At 35.6% G+C, this 17,949-nt stretch overlaps 1 protein-coding gene across 1 annotated transcript in view; it reads left to right on the forward strand.

The window, feature by feature from the left end:
• The window catches only part of CENPE (centromere protein E), a 78,362-nt gene that overhangs the window by 18,137 nt on the left and 42,276 nt on the right, over positions 1–17,949 (forward strand). The window contains exons 14-25 of the mRNA XM_047799137.1: positions 1,791–1,935; positions 2,879–2,958; positions 5,257–5,424; positions 10,293–10,367; positions 10,878–10,997; positions 12,901–13,023; positions 13,103–13,268; positions 14,061–14,215; positions 15,090–15,401; positions 15,513–15,785; positions 15,940–16,095; positions 16,892–17,041. Coding sequence (XP_047655093.1) covers positions 1,791–1,935; positions 2,879–2,958; positions 5,257–5,424; positions 10,293–10,367; positions 10,878–10,997; positions 12,901–13,023; positions 13,103–13,268; positions 14,061–14,215; positions 15,090–15,401; positions 15,513–15,785; positions 15,940–16,095; positions 16,892–17,041 — 1,923 coding nt within the window. The remainder of the gene's footprint in view (positions 1–1,790; positions 1,936–2,878; positions 2,959–5,256; positions 5,425–10,292; positions 10,368–10,877; positions 10,998–12,900; positions 13,024–13,102; positions 13,269–14,060; positions 14,216–15,089; positions 15,402–15,512; positions 15,786–15,939; positions 16,096–16,891; positions 17,042–17,949) is intronic.

Below are 17,949 nucleotides of genomic sequence, written 5' to 3' on the forward strand. Positions count from 1 at the left end.
ATCCAGTTTAAAGTCTAGGAATGGTTGAGCTTGCTCTCAGCATGTTGAGAATGGAAAGATCAGAGGATCAAACACAAAACCCCGAGAAATAACTTTTTAGGTAAAGGCAGAAGAAAAGAATCCCTAAGGGAGCCCACATTTAGCTCTAGAGTTTAGAAGGAAACCACTTGAATGTGGTAACTAAGCAGGGGAGAGTATTTCAGAGAGGTAGTTGTCAGCAGTGTCATTCTCTGCTGAAAAGTTAAATAAGGTACACATAGACAAAAATGCTTAGGCCTTGGAACCAAGAAGCTCGCTCATTTGCAAAAGCAGTTTGACTTGGTATCAGTAGTGAAAGGCACTTTGCAAGTGGACTGAGATGGCGTGAAGGGATGGGATCTTGAATACGAGTAGAAGGGTCTGGCTTTAGAATGAGAAACACCTCTTCATTATAACATGAACAGAGGAAAAGATAGGCATCAGTGCAAGTAATACTTTTGTAAGTTTAAGCTTACTATTTTCTTAGTAAAATAAAGATTTAATTTTTCTGCTATGATGGCAGAAGATGGTGGAGACACAAGTTTGTAGACATGCTAAGAGTTTGAAATAGTGTAGCTTTACAGGGAACGGAAAAGAAGGCCAGAAAAGGGGAGAGGAGTCCTTCCGGGCAGCATTAAGGACCTCGGTGATGGTGGCAGCCTGTCCTCCAACTTTGTGGCCCTGGCAGTATTCAGGAGGCTGATAAAGCCTCAGAAAGCAGTATAATTCACCCAAGTGTACTGTGTTGAGATAGGTATGGGAAACAGAGACTCGGTCAAATAATTGAGGTGTTTGACCCAAAAATATGACTAAAGTGACAGCCTATGGAATTTAAGATGATGGGATGTGACAAGCATCTTTCTTTCTTAGGAAGAAAATAAGGTACCTCTTAAGCTAAATAGCTGTAATGGGATTAACTGGATCAAGGAAGTAGAAGAATAGCAATTTAGTAAGAACCGAAGGTCTGGCTTTATGAGTTTGAGATCATGAAAAGGTCCAGAGTGGCTTTGGGAGCACATGGAGTTGAGCCTCAGGTCATTGGAGTCAGGGATTTATATACAATTGGGTTTTTGAAGAGCAGGCTGTGGAAAGGGCTGGCCATTTCAAGCAGAAGGGTAGTATGTGGTAGAGGCATGAAAGCATGCAGTATATTCAGGGGACAGCAGGTAATTTGAGAGTCACTGAGATAGAATGATTGGTGTTTAGGCTCTGAGGTTACAGACATAGGCTCAGCCACCGCTCTCAACTTCTTCCAACTTTTTGGACACTCAGCTCATCTATAAAATAGGTGTAGTAATAGAGGAAGCAAATAAGTAGGCTTGAGGAGCTGGGAGCAAGGAGCTAGGGAAGATGACAGATGAGCAGATAACTGAGGGAGCTGAACTGAGTACCCACAGATGGTTTGGGTAGTTATGGTCATGGCAGCAACAGCTATCCCTTCTGTGTCACACCAGATTACTTGAAGGGTTGTGGCTCAGCTGATTTCTTTCAGTTACATTCCAGAAAAGCTTTATAAGTAAACCTTCAAATAAAAAAAATGTAAAATTTAAATGTTTCATCAAATTTATTTTGGAGTTAAACACTGATTTGAAAAGTTTGAGTATGTTTTCTTATCTCAGGATATCCTTAAACTGATAAGATATTAAACTAGGCTTAATAAAAATTCTACCAAGTCAGTGTTTTGTTTTGTTTTTAGATGGAAAATAGTTCCCTGTTTTTGTAATGTTTGAGCCAAGATCTCTGTGAGGTAATTTTGATTTATTTCTCTTTAGGCTAAAAAAAAACGAAGAGTCACTTGGTGCCTTGGCAAAATTAACAAAATGAAGGACTCAAAATATGTAAATGAATTTAATATGCCAATGAATATAACAACAAGAACCCATAAGGCTGCTGTAAGTTTAGGAGAGATTGATGAATGTGAGTACTTTTTCAATTACTTTTAATTATAAAAGCATCCCTATAGAGATTTTATTTGTAACTTAGTTAATGTGATAAACATGTTTAAATAAAAGGTATTTTAGATGTAATTACAATGGAAATGATAAAAATAAATAATTTTAAGAAGGTGAACATTCATGAAGTTCTTTATTATTTCCAGATCTCTTTTCTTTTTCTTTCTTTTTTTTTCTTTTTTGTCTTTTTAGGGCTGCAAATGTGGAATATGGAGTTCCCAGGCTAGGTGTTGAATTGGAGCTGTAGCTGCTGGCCCACACAATAGCCACAGCAACACCAGATCAGAGCCGCGTCTGCTATGTATACCACAGCTCACGGCAACGCTGGATCCCTAACCCACTGAGCAAAGCCAGGGATCACACCTGCATCCTCATGGTTACTAGTCAGATTCATTTCTGCTGAGCCATGATGGGAACTTTTATTTTTCCGTATCTCTTAAGAATGGTGCACTATAGCTGAAACATAGGAGACAGATAATTTTATTGTATGTTCTTGTTTTAATCATTATCCAATTAGTTTCCATCTAACATCAGCCTTAAACTTTGCTAATCTTGAAAGAGTGGTATTTACATAGGAAGCTGTTTCAAAATTATGTCTCCAATATTGTTACAAGTTCTTTTAGGGGCATTTTAAAATCTACATGACATAAACCTCAGATTTAGAATTTATCCCTTCTGTCTATATTGTGTTAAGGATACCTATATTTTATCATTCATTCTAACCAGTGGTCTTAATTTACACAGTAATATAAATGATCACATCTGTTATTATATTCTTGGTATTCATACTATCACCACATATTAGCTAATTTGAGTTTATTACCTCTGATCAGAATTTTTTAGTCCTTTGAGTTTTAAGGAACTTAATAACATGTCTATGGATAAATTTCTTTTCCCTCTAATTGTAGCTCTCTGTTCAGAGTCTGACGTTTTCAGTAACACATTAACTGAGATAGAGTGGAATCCAGCAACAAAGCTACTAAGTCAGGTAACTTCGATGAATCTTACAGGACATTATCCTTTTACTCTTTTAAGTTCGTTTGTTATTGGTATTTATTGTTGTTGTCTGACTTAATTTCAGTAACAATGTTGGCTCTAATTAAGTCTTCTAGTTCTTTGCCAACAGATCTTGGTATCTATGGGGTTTTTTTGTTTTTTGTTTTTTTTTAAGTTTCTGTTTTGACTTGGGCAGTCCACTGGGGTAAAAAGGGCTAATTTTTAGTGTCAAAATTCTCAGGCATATATTAGAAGAATGATACACATTTGAGAGGGGTAAGATTAGCGAGTAATTCTGAAAAATAAAAGTAAGTGTATATTATATTACCACAACCTTAAGAAATAAGGAATACATTAGTAAGGAATAATTAGTCAATACATTAGTAAGTTTAAATTCCATGTTTACTTTCTGTGGGGAGCCGAGGAGATGCAAGGAGTGAGGAAAAGGACCTTGCCTGATGGCAGAAAAACCTGAAGGCAAGTTCCTAACCAAGGAAGGGAGCTCACCTGAACGGTACATGCCGAAGGTGGGCCTCTGGACAGGATAAAAGCTCACCTGAAGGGTACAAGCCGAAGGTGGGCTTCTGGTCAGGATAAAAAGCCTGCCTGAATGTGCATGCCCAAGGTAGACCTCTAGTCAGGATGAAAGCCTGCCTGCAAGGTACAAGCTGAGGGCAGGCCTCAGGTTACACAGCTCTCATTTTGATGTTGATGGGGAAGAATTGGGGCTTTCCTGGGAAAGCAATTTCCATGTTTGCGCTGGAGAGCATGGATTGTTTCTCTGGTGACCTAGTCTTTCCTGCTGTTTCACTTGCTATTCAGTTTTCCTCAGTCTCTCCTGATTATTTACTTATTATTCTTATTTTCCATTCTTATTTTCCTGTGGTAATTTGTGATTTAACAAAGTTACAATAATAATATAATAAAAATTTCATCCTGAAGGACTTTCACCTATTCATATCCAACTTAATTAATATATAGTGTTTATCTACTAACTAGTTAGATAGTAAATTTCAGAGTTAGGATTTTAATGAGGTTCATAGAAGTTAGACATATATTATCCAAGAAACCTAGCTGTGAGTTTTGTCCTTGATTTTAAAAGCTTTTAAGTGATAGCTAGTTTAGTTAAGTTGGTTTACATTTACTTACACTATCTCCCTACTATTAAGCTTTGAAGATAAGCACCAGTCTACAAACAAGGTTTGTGAATGCCAAATTCTTGTGTCTATGGCCTCTTCAAAGTACTCACTAAGTTTAGTTAAGATAGAGATCTTAAAACATGGTGTATAGCTGCTATACCATGTAATACCAATGTACTTTTAACACTGTGATGTCATCTGTAGTGAAAAACTGTCTGTGTAAATCAACCACTGTTGCCAATAAAGTTTGAGCAGTCCAGCGCCCTGAAAGAAGGGACAAAGAGGCTGTCTCCATATTTGTACATTCGCCGACGCCGTCCATCTTCTTCGGGAAAGTGTACACTCCCTGGCCGCCGGAGCTGGCCTCCGGCAACTTTCTAGGCTGTTAATGTGCAAAGAAATATAGTATAGTTTTACAAATATATTTGTTAAAGAAAACTTTATGTTTTTTAGAATAAAATTGTGATTCTTAGGAATTATTATCATTAGCTAACCATTGTAATTAGTTATGATTAGTTAAGTATTTAGATAAAATGCTTTTGTGTCCCTAAAACATATTCTAGAAGTTTGTTGTTTTTTTTGAAAACCTCTGGTATTAGTTTCTGTTTTTAACTCATGGTTTAACTGTTTCACATAATAGTATAGAAAGCAGAAATAGGCCTCTTTTGAGTATAGTAAAACCTAGCAGCCACTAGAGTTTTAAAGGTCAGTAAAAAATTCTTCAGTTTCATTTTTAAAATTCAGAGCTATGTGAGAAATAACATAGTAGTCAAACAGGTGGAGAATTAAATTACCAGCTTTATTCCTAAGGAGCTTAAGGATCTGTATTCTGTTATGAGCCCTACTTCTTATTTCTGACTCAGCTTTTCCAATCAGGCATAGGCAGAACATTTGGTTATAGGATTTTTTTTAAAATTATACCCCTTTCAAAATAGTCTTCTAAGTTAGTTTACCAAAATGCAGACCCTTTATTTTATTCTAGATCAATCTAGACCATTAAAAAGATATTGAGGAAGAAAATGGCTTATTTAAACTGACGAATGATTCAAGGTTAAATTAATTATTTGACTAATGCAAATTTTAGTTAAGGAAACAAAGAATACATGATTTGAATTTTTTCTGACTTGAAAATTTGGTTTTCTTTACAACAGGAAAACTTAGAAAGTGAGTTGAGTTCACTTCGTGCTAACTATGATAATCTGGTATTAGACTATGAACAACTAAGAAAAGAAAATGAAGAAATGGAGTTGAAATTAAAAGAAAAGAATGATTTGGATGAATTTGAGGCTCTAGAAAGAAAAGCAGAAAAAGATCAAGAGGTAAAAGATGTGGAAATGTGGAACTAAACTGAAACTACATGTTTAAAAGACGTATCATTCTCCTAAAGATACTTACTTCTAAGGTTGAGATATTGAGGATCCAACCATTTTCCGTACATATACACAATTTAGAGACTTTGAGAAGTAATTAATTCATTTATAATGTTTTAAAACTAGTTAAATTATATTTGTTTCATTGTGTTTATGCACGAGAAGAAATTAAAAACATCTTTAGGAAGGTTTGGTGAATCTGCTTACTGATGGATTTGTATTGAAGAAATGATTTCCTGTAATTGTATATTAACAATATTTAATTTGTTGACCATATCAGAAATGTTGCCTAGTGCACTGCCATTTCCTATGGAGATCAACATGATTTTTAATATCTAGATGAATGTTTTTACATATGGATACTACCTATTAATGGATTTTATTTTCTTTAGGAAGTAAATCCCTAAATAGCCAGACCATTATTAAAATAGCTGGGGAAGTTAAATTTGCATTTTTTTTCACATAAAGTTACTGTGAAAATTAGAATAACTAATACTAAAGAGTTTTAATGGAATTTTTAGAAATGAAATGGATCACATATATTTTTTAACTATATAGTGTTAGGCTACATGTTAAGAGAACCTAATTCAGAAATCATCAGACTTTGGGGACCTGGAAGCTATCCAAAGAGTCAAGAGATTTCTTAGTGTAGAGAGTCTTTAACCTAGAGTTCATAAACACTGTAATATGTTATATAATTTGGAGTTTATACTTAATTTTCTGGAAGAAAGAACCCATAGCTGTGATCAGACTTGTGTCGTGATCCATGAATCCCCTCAAAAATAAGAGCCAATGTTTTGGTGTAGTTAAAGTATGAGCTAATTGGCAGCTACTTCTCAGATTTCTGTATGGATAGCCCAAAGAGACATAATCCTTTACCTCAGTATTCTTGTTTAGTTTCTCACCCATTTTTCTCTTTTAAAAAGAGAAAAGAATTCTGTACCAAAACTATTATTTCTGTTTTACCTACAAATTAAATTTACTCCTGCCTTTCATAGGTATTATATCTTGAGAGGCAAAAGTCTGTAAGTTCTTCACAGAGTTTGATTTAATTTGTTTTAAAATATGTGTGTTCACAAAATGTAAAATGCCATGAAAAGGATGTCATACACCCACAATAAACTGGTTTTATTTAGAGGGGTACGCTAATGTTATGATTAAGAGCATTGTCTCTGGAGCAAACTACCTGGAATGAAGCCCCAGTTTTGCTGTCTACCAGCTTACTGCAGATTGGAGCCTGGCGTGAATTATTGGCAGGACTTGAGCAAGTCATCAAATCTCTCAAGGCTTATTTTCTGCATCTCTTCCCCCTTGGAGTAAGATTAGGGGATTGCCAAGTCCCCTTCTAACTCCAAAATTTCATCTGATTTTTTGTATATATCTTACAAATGATGTGACGTAAAGTTAACTTCGGGTGTATGTATAGCAATAATTCTCTAATTTTTCTTACATCACATATATTCAGTGTAGCTCACTGAATTGACTCACACACAAAAAGATTATGAAATAACACAGAATATATGCCTAGAATCTCACATCTCAATTTTTTTTTCCTTTTTGTAGTTAAGGGGGGAAACAATCCTATTTTTACCTGGGCACAAATTGAAATTCTGGGTTCTGTGAAGTAACCTAAAAGATTAAATAATTAAAACTTACTCTGGGGAGTTCCCACTGTGGCGCAGTGGAAACGAATCTGATTAGTATCCGTGAGGATGCACGTTCAATCCTGGCCTGGCTCAGTGGGTTAAGGATCCAGCATTGCTGTGAGCTGTGGTGTAGATCACAGATGCAGCTCGGATCCCACGTTGCTGTGGCCACGGCGTAAGCCGGCAGCTGTAGCTCCAATTCGACCCCTAGCCTGGGAACTTCATGTGCTGTGGGTGCAGCCCTAAAAAGCAAAAAAAAAATTAATTCGTTCAGAGATAGTTTTGTAATATCCATTCCATGTTAAACTAGAAATACAAGTCTATGTGTATGCCATGAAATATATTCTAAAACCTAGATTTAGGGTAAAGGCTTAACCAAAAAAGAAGTAAAAGTCAAATTATGGCCTTAAGACATGTGACCGTTGCCCTGGTTTGCCTAAGCGTTTTGTCAAAAATCACCAAAGCCGTGAATAATTTTCAAGTGGGGATACAATAATATAAGATATCTAAATAGTAATTTTAGAGAAAGGAATAGACAAGGTCAAATATTATTAGGGAATAAGAGAAATTTCATTCCTGCCTATTTTAATTTGATTTAATTTTATAATTCCACAACTTGGAGATTTTTGTCTTAAGTTAATTAAATATTTCACTTCACCTGCTGAAAATTACAGTTGAAATATACAATGTTTTTTGTAGCAACTTACAATCCATAACAATGGACTAACTTTTTCTCTTTTTTTTTGGTCTTTTTGTCCTTTTAGGGCTGCACCCACGGCATATGGAGGTTCCCAGGCTAGGGATCTAATCGGAGCTGTTGCTGCCAGCCTCTGTCAGAGCCACAGCAATCCCAGATCTGAGCCGAGTCTGTGACCTCCACAGCTCACGGGCAACGCCAGATCCTTAACGCACGGAGCAAGGCCAGGGAACGAACCCGCAACCTCATGGTTCCTAGTCGGATTCGTTTCTGCTGAGCCACGACGGGAACTCCACGATGGATTAACTTTTGATGATATTGTATGTTTATGTTCTTCATCTTAAACATTACATCATTGGGAGAATATACTCAGATCTTAACAATCTTTCTGTTTAGGTGAACCAGTACTTAAAATGAAGAGCTATTTCAAATAAGTAGGAGAACTTTTCTTTCTTAATGTTCTGAAAAATTGAGATTGATTATTTAGTTCTTCATTTCTGGTAAATGTGATTTTCTTGCACAAAAATTACAAAGTTGGTTTTCCTTGCACAAAAGTTAGAAACAGAAGAAAAGGCAAAAGAGCCAACTTAATTTATAACCAATTCAGTTGTTAAACTTTGCTGAACAATGAGGTAACCACTAAATCATATATGGCATTCAGTTACTTGAAATAGGGCCAGTCTCAATTGACTTATGTATGAAAAAAGGAATATGAAATATTGCATTAATTTTTTAATATTGATTACATGAAGAAATGGTATTTTGGATGTAGTAGGTTAGATGAAGTACATATATTAAAATTAATTTTGTCCTTTTTTTATTTATTTTTTGTCTTTTTAAGGCCACACCCATGGCATATGGAGGTTCCCAGGCCAGGGGTCTAATCAGAGCTATAGCTACTGACCTACTCAGCAGCCACAGGAACACCAGATCCCCGGCACTGCAGCTCACGGCAACACCAGATGCCCAACCCACTGAGTGAGGCCAAGGATCGAACCCACGCCCTCATGAATAGTAGCCAGATTCACTCTGCTGAGCCACAATGGGAATCTTTGCCTGTTCTTTTTTTAAGGATGGCTATTGGAAAAATTTTAATTATAAATTTGGCTCACATTATATTTCTTAATTTTTTTTTATAACTTTATTTATTTATTTTTTTATCTTTTGTTGTTGTTATTGTTGTTGTTGTTGTTGTTGCTATTTCTTGGGCCCCTCCCGCGGCATATGGAGGTTCCCCAGCTAGGGGTTGAATCGGAGCTGTAGCCACCGGCCTACGCCAGAGCCACAGCAACGCGGGATCCGAGCCACGTCTGCAACCTACACCACAGCTCACAGCAACGCCGGATCGTTAACCCACTGAGCAAGGGCAGGGACCGAACCCGCAACCTCATGGTTCCTAGTCGGATTCGTTAACCACTGCGCCACGACGGGAACTCCACATTATATTTCAATTTACTGGTGCTGACCTAAAATAGGAATGTCAAACTAGCATAGTCTGAAATCTAAAACTAGTTAGGACTGAATTTCACATCTAGAAAATAGTATTTAAACAAGTTGCTTTTTTTCTAAGTCCATTACATTTGACTAAAATTTGCTTTTACACTTTAAGGATTTATCTGATTATGAAGATTAAATAATTCTAAGGGAAAATATGTTTGTCTTTGTTAAACTGTAGTTTATTTTGAACACAAAAGTTTCTGGTACTTAGATATTTAATGCTACCAATATTTCAATAAGAAGGAAATTTTAATAGAAATACTTGTATTTTTAAGTATTTTTAATACTTTTAGACACACAGTATAAAGCAATAACATTATATTTCCAATATTTGCTATAGAATAAACCAACAAGGTAATAGTTGATAATCCCATATATATCTCTGTAGCTTTGGTGAACAGTAATAATATTATAAAGGCACCACATGAAACTGTCATAACCCAAACCTAAATTCCAAGTCATAGCTCATTAAAAAGTACGCCAGTACAAACTAGGAGAATAATTTAATGGAAGAGGAAAAAAATCTTAGAGAATAAACACATTTCTGCACTTAACTTACTCAAAACAAAAATCTACTAAACAAATGTTTTTTAAAAGTTTGATTACTACTTTATCTGCTATAAGTGGTGCATACTAATTTGCTTTTGATGTTACTATAGCTTTATTAACAGATGACATAACTGTTTCTTGGGTCATATTGTGGTTTTTTTCCCTTATTTGCTTGTTTTGTGGAATTGGGTTTTTTTTGTTTGGTTGGCTTTATTTATTTAGTTATTCATTTACTTTTAAATAGTGAGGTTCTTTGTTGCAGTAGCTTGATCTCCCAGTCCTTACTGTTTTGGGTGATTCTAAAGTGGTGAATGAATGCAGTATTTGAATGCTCTTTTTTGTTTTGGTTTGTTTTTGGTTTTTGGTTGTTTTTTTTTTGCTTTATTAACTATTGGTTTGCTCTGTTGCCTGTTCACATGCTCTTACAGATGCAACTAATTCATGAAATTTCCACCTTAAAGAATTTAGTTAAGAATGCAGAAGTATATAATCAAGATCTTGAGGTGAGCATTTATGTTGGTATTCCTGCTGATAAGGAACAAACTATTAAACATACATCATATGTAATTAAACATCATTTCAGAAAGTAGAAGGAATTTTTGTATATGTATATAAATAAACATATATTTATATATGCACATATACATATTTTAGGGCCGTACCAGCAGCATATGGAAGTTCCCAGGGTAGGGGTTGAGTCGGAGCTACAGCTGCCACTATCCCACAGTCACAGCAACGCAGGATCCGAGCTGCATCTGCTATCTATGTGACAGCTAACAGCAACGCTGGATCCTTGACCCACTGAGCGAGGCCAGGGATCAAACCCGGGTCCTCATGGATACTCGTTGGCTTCATTTCTGCTGCGCCACAACAGGAACTCCAGAATTATATTTTTAAAAATATCAACTTTTTGAATGTTATTATCTACCAGTTTAAACTGTTAAATGTAATTTCTTTTTAATTCTTCAGATTTCAGGCCCAGTTAAATTTTATTTCATTCTCCTTTGTTTTAGAATGAACTAAGTTCAAAAGTAGAGCTGCTTAAAGAAAAGGAAGACCAGATTAAGAAGCTACAGAAATACATAGACTCTCAGAAGTCAGGAAGTATGAAAATGGACTTGTCATACTCCTTGGTAAAAATCAGGTTTATTTTGTGGTGTAATCATTTTGACATTTATAGTATGCTATCATCATCATCATCATAGCAAATGCTTATAGTGAGCCAACTACATGCCAGGCATTGTTCTAATTGTTTTATGGGTAGCATTTTATTTGATCCTATCAGTAACTTCAGTATCATTGCTATTTTATGGCTAGAGAGTTGATGATATTATCCATTGGCTGGATGTAAATAAATTAGAAATGAGCTTTCATTAAAAAAAGTCAAATTGTTTTATACAAATGCATGCAGAAATGTATAATCAACATCTCCAGATGAGCACTCAATATTGGTATAGATAAGTAAATATTAAGTGTACATGTAATTGAGTATGACTTCATAAATTTTATTAATTTTATTTAACAGATATTAATACATTCTCATTATAATTAAGTAACCATTTAGGAGTTTGGTATTTTTCAAAAACTAGCTCTAAATGGTTTTAGTTGGCATATGCTCTCATGATGAAATTAACTTTTTTTTCCTGTTTGCTTTCTATCCACCTGATTACTTCAGGAAAATAGCCATTGGATTCTAGTTTTCAATACTTTTTTTTAAAGGCAACAGTTTCTAGGTAGAATTTTTAAAATATTACTTCCTGTTGTTCTTTTGTTTTCATTTTGAGTTTTTCATAGTACTTTTTGCTACGTTCTATTAGTACTCTTTTATTACCTTCTGTTAACGACAAATGATTCTTTTTAAAGTGTTTTCATTGTTCTGAAGCTCTGGGAAGGAAGGCACTTTCATATAATCCTGGAGTATCTGTTGATAGAATGGCAAATAGAATTGCCCATTTTTTAAAATGTTTATTTCTTTCTATTTATTCATCCAGTTTATTCACTCATTCATTTATGCATGTTTGCATTAATATTTTGACGAGGACATACGGTTGAATTCATGTAAGTTCAGGTCATATTAAAATGCCACTTCTGAAGTTCCCATTATGGCTCAGTGGATTAAGGATCCAGTGTTGCTGCAAGCTGCGGTGTAGGTCACACACATGTCTCGGATCTGTTGTGGCTGTGGCCAGCAACTGTAGCTCCTATTCGACCCCTAGCCTGGGAACTTCCATATGCCGCAGGTGCAGCCCTAAAAAGGGGGGGAAATGCAACTTCTTTCTAAAAATGAGACCGGATTTTTTTCATGTATTTATCACTCATTTACATTTCTCTTCTGTGAATTGCCTGTTCATATCTTTTCCCTGTTTTTCTATTGGATTATTTATCTTTTTCTTTTTAATTTGTGATTTAATATCCATAATTTTAACTATTAACTACTCACTTATCATGTCTTGAAGAAAATAACTTAAAAATACCTAGAAAAGTTTAATAGGCTAGGTGAACAACTATTGTGTTAACCTTTTTTTTTTTTTTTTTTTTTTGCTTTCCAGGGCCACATTTGTGGCATATGAAGGTTCCCAGGCTAGGGGGCCAATTGGAGCTCTAGCCGCTGGCCTACACCATAGCCACAGCAACACAGGATCCAAGCCGCATCTGCAACCTACACCACAGCTCACAACAATGTGGATCCTTAAACCCTCTGAGCAAGGCCAGGGATTGAACCCACAACCTCATGGTTCCTAGTCAGATTCGTTTCCACCGAGCCATGATGGGAACTCCTGTGTGTTAACCTTTTTAAACAACAATTCTGATACTTCCATATGGTGCTTTTATAATTTAGAAAAATACAACCATAATTTTTAAAAAATTTTATTATGGAAAACACCATTTGTTTTTATTATCTATGCTAAAAATATATTTGGCAATTAGCATCTTTTAATCATTTTTTATTTGTTGGGAATAACATATGTGCATATTAAGTATTTTCTAACTCTAAGAAAAGTAGATTTCGCTCAGTCCTTTTTGTCATGTGTATAGGAAGACACTGAAGACCTAAAACAAATGAAACAGACTCTGCTTGATGCTGAAACTGTGGCTCTTGATGCCAAGAGAGAATCAGCCTTTCTTAGAAGTGAAAATCTAAACCTGAAAGAGAAAATGGTAAGTAATTTTGTAATATTTGTAATAACAGTTTAATAATTAGTATATTTCTGTGAATTTGTAATGTTTCTCTAAATAGAAAGAACTTACAAGTACGTGCAAGCAAATGGAAAATGATATTCAGCTATATCAAAGCCACTTGGAAGTGAAGAAGAAAATGCAAGTTGACCTGGAGAAAGAATTACAGTCCTCTTTTAATGAAATAACAAAACTCACCTCTCTTATAGATGGCAAAGTTCCAAAAGGTATTTTATCATTTCAGATTCATGTCTTTGCAAATCTGACTTTGTATAGAAATGGACCTAAAGAGTTTTGCAACTGTATTCCAGTGATTAAAAATTCATTATTGGAGGGCTTTCCCATTACCGCGCAGCAGTAAAGTACCTCACTAGTATCTATGAGGTAACAGGTTCAATCCCTGGCCTAGCTCAATGGGTCAAGAATTGGCATTGCTGTGAGCTGTGATTCAGGTCGCAGATGGGGCTCAGATCCCACTTTGCTGTGGCTGTGGTGTAGGCCATCAGCTTCACCTCCAATTCGACCATGGCATGGGAATTTCCATGTGCCGCGGGGTGCAGCCCTAAAAAAACAAAAATAAAATTAAAAAAATAAGTAAAAATTTATTATTGGAGTTCCCTGGTTGTTCAGTGAGTTAAGGATCTGACATTGCACTGCTGTGATGCAGGCACAGCCAAAAATAAAATGAGGGGAGAAAGAGGAAGAGGGGAGAGAGATAGGAAAGAAGGGAGAAAGGGAGATAAAAAGAGATAAAGATTCTCTGATGTTTTTAAAAGCTTAATGTTAAATTTTTTACTCATTTTTTATCAGTAGTTACAAATGTTTTCATAAACCTCAAATCATAAAGGTTTAAAAATTATTTTTCAAGTAATTTGAACCCAGTCTTGGACAAGGTGATTAACGATTAGATTAGCTATTTACCAACTGTTTCTTTCTATAATACATTTTCTATAATCTGATTAATCTGTTTGTAATTAGAATGACTCTATAACTGCAAGCTGTTTTATTAACATTCTTAGATTTGCTCTCTAATTTGGAATTGGAGAGAAAAATTACCTATCTCCAAAAAGAACTCAGTAAAGAAGTTGAAGAAAATGAAGCGTTGCGTAAAGAAGTGAATTTGCTCTCAGAATTGAAATCTTTACCTTCAGAAGTAGAAATGCTAAAGAAAGAGGTAAACATTTTTAAATAAACAACTCTTATTTTGAAGTAAAAACCCCTGCTGTGTAGCACAGGGAACTATACTCAGTATCCTATGATAAACCATAATGGAAAAGAATATGGAAAAGAAAACATGTATAATGAGTTCTCCATGCTATACAGCAGGTCCCTATGGCCAGTCATTCCATATACCACAGTGTGCGTGTGCCAGTCCCAAACCCCCAGTCTTTCCCTCCCCCAGCCCCACCTGTCCCCTTTGGAAACAATAAGTTTTTCAAAGTCTGTGAGTCTGTTTCTGTTCTGCAGATAAGTTTATTTGTATCCTTTTTATAGATTCCACATATAAGTGATATCACAGGATGTTTGTCTATCACTGTCTTCATGTAATAATTTCTAAGTCCATCTATGTTGCTGTAAATAGCATTATTTCATTCTTTTTTATGGCATGTATATTGTTAAAGAGATGTGACAATAAAAATATTGCCTTTCCAGAGTTCCCGTCGTGGCGCAGTGGTTAACGAATCCGACTAGGACCCATGAGGTTGCGGGTTTGGTCCCTGCCCTTGCTCACTGGGTTAAAGATCCGGCGTTGCCATGAGCTGTGGTGTAGGTTGCAGACGCGGCTCGGATCCCATGTTGCTGTGGCTCTGGCATAGGCTGGAGGCTACAGCTCCAATTTGACCCCTAGCCTGGGAACCTCCATATGCTGCCGGAGCGGCCCAATAAACAGCAAAAAGACAAAAAAAAAAAAAATTGCCTTTCCTCGGTCAAATCTTTGCTTAATTTCAATGTCTTTTCAGGGGAGGGGGGCAAAGAAAGCTTTTTTCTAAACTGCTTAGGTGGATCGTATATTGCTAACATAGATAAGTTTTCTTTCTTTTCCATAGGTAAATGATAAATCTGAAGAGCTCTGTATAGTAACATCAGAAAAAGACAGATTGTTTTCTGAAGTAGTTCATAAAGAAAGTAGAATTCAAGGTTTACTTGAAGAAATTGGGAAAACTAAAGTTGACCTAGCAACTTCCCAGTCAAATTATGAAAGTGCTGATCAAGAATTCCAAGATCAAAATCATCATGATGAATTTGAGCAAAAGTATAAAACGATCCTTGAGGAGAATACAAGATTGAATCAGGAAATAGGAAATCTCTCTAAAGAAGCTCAAGAACTTGGTTTACATTTGGATGCTTTGAAGACAGAGGTTGGTACAAATACCCTCTAGGGAGGTAATTGTTAGTCTTCCAGTGTTTGGCTTCCATGTATATGACATAGAATGCTCTGCTTTTCACATTTACTTTTTCTTGTCTTAAAGCTCTCTCACAAAACCCAAGAACTTCAGCAAAAAACAGCTGAGAATGAAGAAAGGTTAAAAGAAGTGGAAGAGCTGAAGGAACAATTAGAAAATAGGGAATCTAGGCTGCACACTATAGAAAAGGAGAAAACACTGATTACTGAGAAACTTCAACAAACCTTAGTGGAAGTAAAAACCTTAACCCAAGAAAAGGATGACCAAAAACAACTCCAAGAGAGCCTGCAAATCGAAAGGGACCAACTCAAAAGTGACATTCAGGATACTATAAACATGGTAAGGTTTTGACTCATGAAACTTTGAAATCTCAGAGCCTCTTTAAAAACATTAAAGGAACCATCATGCACTATTTATGATCAAGCAATAATTATAAAATTATTTTCATTGTCTCACATTCTAATGAAAATTATTTTCTCTTTCTCCGAAAAAGAACATAGACACCCAGGAACAACTACGAAATGCTCTTGAGTCTTTGAAACAACACCAAGAAACAATTAACACACTAAAAATGAAAATTTCTGAGGAAACTTCAAAGAATTTGCACATAGAGGAAAGCTTAGACACTAAGAATGCATTTCAGGAAAAGGTAAGGGAAGTTTCTATTTGAAGTTTTCGTATACTTGTATGTGAGCTTTCTCCTTAACCTCAAGCACTTAATCCATCACGGTAATCTCAGTCTTATTTATTATTCATGGTGTTAATAACTCAGAATAATTTACAAGCTTTACCCTTATGTCTTTGAAATACCTTCAAATATAACAATTTATAATCAATCAATTTGAAAAGGAAAAGGCAAAATACTAGTTCAGACTTGGAGCTAATGTTTTTCTGAGGCCTGATATGATTTACACATCTAAAATCCCCTCTGAATTCTAAGAATAGAGGAAAGATTGAGTGTTTATTATTAATTACGGCTAAAATATCTGTTTTATGTCAGATTTTGTATACTAGTTTGCTATAAAATCAATGTGTTTATTGTATTTGTGTCTACTTCCAGGGTTCGGGCCATAATTTTACTACTAGGTGCTTAAATCTTACCCTAGTAATTCATTTTAGATAATATGGTTCATTTTGTCCTGAAACTTTAGGAAAATAACTGCTTGACTGGTTATTTAATTATATACAAGAAAAGCTAGGATGCTAATGGTGATTTGTTTTTTTAAGAGAGGTATAGTAGTCTGCTAGGGCAGCCATAATGAAACATCACAGACTTGTAAGCTGTTTGTATATCTTCTTTGCAGAAATGTCCATTCAGGTTTTTGCCCATTTTAAATTGGGGTTTTTTTGTTGTTGTTGTTGACTTGTAAGATTTCTTTATATATTTCTGGGTATTAACCCTTTAACAGTTGTATGATTTGGAAGTATTTTCTCCCATTCCATAGGTTGCAGCTGTTGAAGATAATGAGCTAATGGAGCAACAGAGAAAGATACTTTCTTTAACACAGGAGAAAAATGAACTACAACAAATGTTAGAGAATATCACAGCAGAAAAGGAACAACTGAAGACTGACTTAAGGGAAAACATTGAAATGGTAGGATTTAGCACTGTATACTTAGCATTACATTTTGTCTTTGTAAGCGTCAGATTTTTACAGTTGTATTGAGGTACAGTTTACGTGCAGTAAATATATCTGGTGCAAGTGTACAGTTTGACTTTTGTTTTTTCTGAAACTTTATACAGATAGAATCACAGAGCATATACTCTTTAGTGTCTGCTTGCTACTCTCTTGCTTATTGCTGGGTAGTATTCCATTGTACGAATGGGCAACAATTTGTTTGGACTTTGTGCTATTGATGGAAATTTGTTATCTCCACTATTTGGGTGTTTTGAATAAGGATGCGGTACACATTCACATACAAGTCTTTTTTTTTTTTTTTTATGCTTTTTAGGGCCACACCTACAGGATATGGAAGTTCCCAGGCTAGGGGATGAATTGGAGCTGCAGCTGCTGGCCTATACCACAGCCATAGCAACGCAGGATCCAAGCCGCAGCTGCAAACTACACCACAGCTTGTGGCAGTGCTGGATCCCTAACCCACTGATCAAGGCCAGGGATCGAACCAGCATCCTCATGGATACTAGTCAGGTTCATAACCTGCTGAGCCACAATGGAAACTCCATATAAGTCTTTTTATGAACATATTTTTTTCCTTTAGGGTAAATATCTAGAGGGAATAGCCGAATCCTAGGGGAGTATATTTAACTTGATGAGAATTTGGTATGCTAATCTCCAAAGTAGTTGTGCCATTTTACATTCCCATCAGCAAATTAAGACAATTCTGATGGCTCCACATCTCCACCAACATTCCATATTATGGGTGTTTTTAATTTTAGCTTTTCTGTTGGATGCATACCTCATTGTTTTCCTTTGCCTTTCCCTAATGACTAAAGATATTGAGCATCTTTTTATGCTTTTTAACATAAAATGGCTTATTGGCC

The sequence above is a fragment of the Phacochoerus africanus genome, chromosome 10, assembly GCF_016906955.1.
Source record: "Phacochoerus africanus isolate WHEZ1 chromosome 10, ROS_Pafr_v1, whole genome shotgun sequence".
In the NCBI taxonomy this organism is placed as follows: Eukaryota; Metazoa; Chordata; class Mammalia; order Artiodactyla; family Suidae; genus Phacochoerus; species Phacochoerus africanus.